Source organism: Rhincodon typus, chromosome 41 (assembly GCF_021869965.1).
Source record: "Rhincodon typus isolate 14 chromosome 41, sRhiTyp1.1, whole genome shotgun sequence".
NCBI lineage: Eukaryota > Metazoa > Chordata > Chondrichthyes > Orectolobiformes > Rhincodontidae > Rhincodon > Rhincodon typus.
The window spans coordinates 7,070,036-7,075,315 of NC_063372.1; the positions used below are offsets into that span (position 1 = coordinate 7,070,036).

The 5,280-nt window shown below is 45.0% G+C and overlaps 1 protein-coding gene across 1 annotated transcript in view; it reads right to left on the reverse strand.

Annotated features, from left to right (window-relative positions):
- Positions 1–5,280, reverse strand: part of LOC109924474 (histone-lysine N-methyltransferase 2D-like) — a 143,392-nt gene that overhangs the window by 52,053 nt on the left and 86,059 nt on the right. The window contains 2 exon segments of the mRNA XM_048618858.1: positions 2–99; positions 733–783. Coding sequence (XP_048474815.1) covers positions 2–99; positions 733–783 — 149 coding nt within the window.

Here is a 5,280-nt window from a genome sequence, read left to right on the forward strand (position 1 = left end):
ATTCGGAGTCAGGGCTTGCAGATGACGGGGTGGTTTACGATCCTGTTTTACATCTTGTCTCTCAATTTTGGGCTGCCTGTTACCTTGCATATCAACTTGCTGTGAAAACACAAAAAAAAACAGAATTCCTTATATGTTGGGTTAATATATTCTTGGGGGGGGGGGGGGGGAGAAATGCAGGAAAAGGGAGAGGACTGATCACAACAAATCAACTTGGCTCTTGAATGCAACCAACGATATTGCAGTGAAGATTGAGCATGATGCAAAAGTACACAAACGCAAGTTCAAAGTACGTAATTTCACTATAAAATTGTGAAAATCTAATAGCTAATCACAGCTACATGATGTTAATAGTTGGTACAAGAACCAATGCATTGTTTTCCTCAAAATGGCAAAAACAGAAACATACACAGAAGCAGTCTTTTGACCCCTAATGAAAGTTTGTTAACAAAAAAAGGATAAATTCACCTTTCAACAAAGGTCACCCTTGGGAACAAAGGACTGTCATGATACTTCAAAGTAATTCAGAGTGTGAAGTGCTTCAAACAAGTTTCAACATGTAAGGTAATAATATAAATACATATATTAATAAGGGACAATCTAAAGCTGTGAATATATAGGTACTGCCTTTAATAACACTCAAAAGTCACAACACCTTAATTTCAGGCTCCCTCTAATTAAATTAATCAATTAATTTAGGCACGCTCCAGGTAAAGATCCAAGCTAACTTACCTTCTGTGCTTTGTTGATGCGCTGAGCTGCCCTGTTGTCTTTGGCCTTTTGCTGAAAAGCAAGAAAAATTCTGAGTTGTATGTAAAACAACATGTTGAAGATCAAAACAATTTGTCATCTAAAGAAGTCTGTAAGGAACAGATGACCTGCAGATGACTTCAGCGACAGGGCCCTCTTAGCTGATCTATGGAATGAACAGCCAATATCAATTCATCTCAAAGACAAAAAGGATCCACAACTTCGAAGCCAGCTAAAGTCATAATAATCGAAACTTGCAGGCACCACATCAAGCCTGTTTCAGCTCTCAGCGCAGTAACTAATCTTTTATACCATATCTTTTGCAAGAGATGTGAATGTTATGTAGTGAAAACTAATTTGCTTCAATAGAGTGGTTTGCGTTTCTCAGCAACACATCAATGCATCAGTAAGAATGGCATCTGCTTGAGGATGAAGTAGTACTTTTTCTTAAAAAAATCACATCATCAGAAGTTAGAAACAAGACATGCAGCGGGTATGGTGGTATCATGATCATATTACTGGACTTGTACAGAGTCATAGAGCTGTACAGCATGGAAACACACCCTTTGGTCCAACTCGTCCATGTCAATCAGATATCCTAAATCAATCCAGTCCCATTTGCAAGCATTTGGTCCATATCCCTCTAAACCCTTCCTACTCATATACCCATCCTTTTAAATGGTGTAATTATACCAGCCTCATTTCCTCGAGCAGCTCATTTCATACAAGCACCACCCTCTATGTGAAAAAGTTGCCCCTTGGATCCCTTTAAATCTTTCCTCCCTCACCTTAAACCTATGCCCTCTAGCTTTGAACACCCCCACCCCAGGGGACAGGCCTTGGCTATTCACCCTATCCATGCCCCTCATGATTTTATAAACCTCTATAAGGTCACCCCCAGCCTCCGATGCTCCAAGGAAAAATAGCTCTAGCCTATTCAGCCTCTCCCTATAGCTCAAGCCCTCCAAGCCTGGCAGCATCCTTGTAAATCTTTTCTGAACACTTTCTGATGAAATGCAAAAGAAATTTGATCCGGAAATGAAAATGTGGGCATCAATAAGGCGTCCATGAAGCTGCTGAATTACACCATAAACTTGTTTAGTTCATTAATGTCTTTTAAGGAAACCTCCACTCTTCCTCAGGCCAATCTACACGTGTCTCAAGGTCCATACTAACGTAGTGAATCCTAACCTTTGAAGTATCCCATTCAGTTGCATTAAACGACTACCAGTAGCTGAAGACAACTGCCACATCTGCTTTCCAAGAGCAACTGGGAACAACCAATAAATACCAACTTGGCCAACTATTCCCTCATCGCAAACATTTAAAAAAAATTACACAGGTCAGCCCTTGGTATTTCCTTGATTCTTTACAATCAGGTAAACTGGTTTCCCAGTGTTCTAGAATGCAGCCAATGCTACTAGTGTGTAAGTAGATTGCAAGGAGAGACAAACACAAAGACCTCAAAATTGGTGCTTAATACTCTCCTGGCCAGCCTGGAGTTATCCACCCACCCTAATTTGCATCAAAATCCTAATTATTTATCACTAGTGTTCTTGCTGATAGACATGGATTCCCAGTTTAGCAAAGCTCTAAATTTAAAATTTTCAGAGTCTCCAAATGGCCTTACTCCCTCCTCCATCTTTCTAACTTCCTCCAGCCATACCACCTGTCTGGAATATATAGTTCGATCAATTCTATTCATGCACACATTCATCTTTCTTTGTCCACAATTGACAGATAAGTATTCAGTGCCAAGATTGCAATTTTGTCCCTAAACCTCTCCATTCTCTCACCTCCTTGACATGCTTTTGGGTAATCTGTTAACTGTCTCCTTCTTTGGAAGGGCGTCAATTTCCGTACTCAGTTTTATCCCTCTGTGCCCCATTTCCATGAATTTCAGGCATATGACGTTGAACTCTTCCATCGCCTTCGCCTACCGGCCCATTTCTTTGGACAAAAGCCCTTTCACTGTCCCACACACCCCTTCAACTGACTCCAACACAGTCCCTCCACCTGGACCCTTACTTGCACTCAACCTGTTCATCCAGAACTGTTGAAATGACATTGGTTGCCTTAATTTCTCTGCATTCCCCAATTCCCTCTGAACTGACTGCAGTTTGTGCTCTCAGATCCAACCATGGCTTGGTAATTAAGCCTGCCGACAAGGGTGACGCTGTTGTCTGGCGTGCTGACCTCTATGTTGAACGCCAGCTCTCTGACACAACCCCCTAATCTCTCCCTGGACCATGACCTCACCACTGAATGTCAAGCTACTATGTCCACAATGATCACTAATCCCATTTCATCTGGGGATCTCTCTCTCACACCCAAACCCCTACTACCACTGCCTCCAAGCTCATAGTCATAGAACCTACAGTGTGGAAGCAGGCCATTTGGCCCATCAAGTCCACACCAACGTTCTGAAGAGCACCCCACCCAGCCCCACCCCCTACCCTATTCCATGCATTTCCCATCCTGGACCCTACGGGCAAATTAGCATGGCCAATCCACCTAGCCTACACATCTTTGGACTGTGGGAGGAACCTGTAGCACCCAGAGGAAACCCATGCAGACACAGGGAGATTGTGCAAACTTCACGCAGACAGTCACCCGAGGGTGGAATCGAACCCGAGTCCCTGGTGCTGAGGCAGCAGTGCTAGCCACTGAGCCGCCCTTAACCCTGAATAGCCTGCTTCTACCTCCTTTCCAAAAACCACAAACAGGACTGCCTGGGCAGACCTATTGTTTCTGCCTGCTCCTGCTCCACAGAACACATCCCTTTCTATCTTGACTTGATTTTTTTTTCTCCTTTTGTCCAGTCCCTTCCCACTTACATCTGAATTGCTTCACCTTAGTTTCAGAATTTCCAGTTGCGGCCTGCAGCAGCCTTCTCTTCATCCCTTTACACATCCATTCCCCAATTAAGATGGTCTCGGGGCTCTCCGCTCCATGGAAAAAACGGCCTAGACTATCCCCATCCAGCGCCACTCTCTTTGCCTAGACAAGCTCATCCTCAATTTGAACAACTGCTTTAACTCCTATCACATTCTTCAGATCACAAGGTGTGGCAACGGGTACCCGTCCCAGTTACACCTGTCTCTTTGTGGGGTACATGGAACATTTCCTGTTCCAGTCCTACGCTGGCCTCACCCATAACTGTTTCTCTGGTACATCAATTACATCATTGGTGCTGCTTCTCTCTCTCACCTGGAGTTGGACACATTTATCAATTGTGTTTCCAATTTCCACCCATCTCTCACCTTCACTGGGTCCATCTCTGACCCCTCCCTTCCCTTACTCAACATCTGTTTCCATTTCTGGAGATAAGATGGCCACCAATATCACTACACATCCAATGACTTCCAGAGTTACGTGGACTCACACCTTGCTTCCTGAAAAGGACTCCATTCCATTCTCCTGGTTTCTCCATCTCATCTGTTCTGATGATGCCAACTTCTACAAGGGGGCCTCTGAAATGTCCACCTTTCTTCCTCAACTGAGGATTCCCCACTACCATGGTTAACAGGGCCCTCAGCCACATCCCACCCATCTCACACACTTCTGCCCTCACCCCTTCTCTTCCTTCCCACAACACTGATAGGGTCTCCATTGTCCTCACTTACCACTCTGCTAGCATCCACATCCAAAGGATCATTAGCCGCCATTTATGCCACCTCCAAACATATTCCCCTCCCCTCCCTTGTCAACCTTCCCCAGGGACTGTTCCCTCCAGGACACCCTGATCAACTCCTCCTTCATTTGCAACATCTCCCCACTCCCTTAAGACACCTTCTCATGCAATCACAGAAGGTGTAACACTTGCCTGTTCACCACCTCCCTCCTCACCATCCAAGGCCCTGACACACCTTCCAATTGAAGCAGCAATTTACTTGCATTCCATTCAATCCTGTCTACTATATTTGCTGCTCACAATGTGGTCATCCTCTCCACTGGGGAGACAAAACACAGACTAGGTGACTGCTTTGCGGAATACCTATGTTCTATCTGTAAAAACGACACTGAGTTTCCAGTTGCTTGCCACCTGAACACACCACCTTGCTCCCAGGCTAAAATCTGTGCCTCAGGCTTAATGCAGTGCTCTGACGAGGCTCGGCACAAGCTGGAAGAATAACACCTCATTTTCCATTTGGGAACCGTGCGGCCTCTAGGACTCCACATCAAGTTCAATAATTTTAGGACATGAACAGCTTCTCCCATGTCCTTACCTCAACCACCACACACCAGGCCTTTACATCACATGTGCTGCTACCACAAACAATCCTGTGTTAGCCACTATTGGTCCTCATTAGCAGCTACCGATTCTCCCAGGCTGATCTTTACCCATTCCTTTGACTGTCCATTCTCTGTTCTCTCTCTCTCTCTGGGCTCCATCTCCACCTATCGTTTACTCCACCCCCAATCCCACATTCAGCAAAAGGGGAGGCGATCACTGCACTGTTAATCCAGAGACCCAGATAACGTCTGGGGACCCAGGTTCGAATCCTGCCACGGCAGATGGTGGAATTT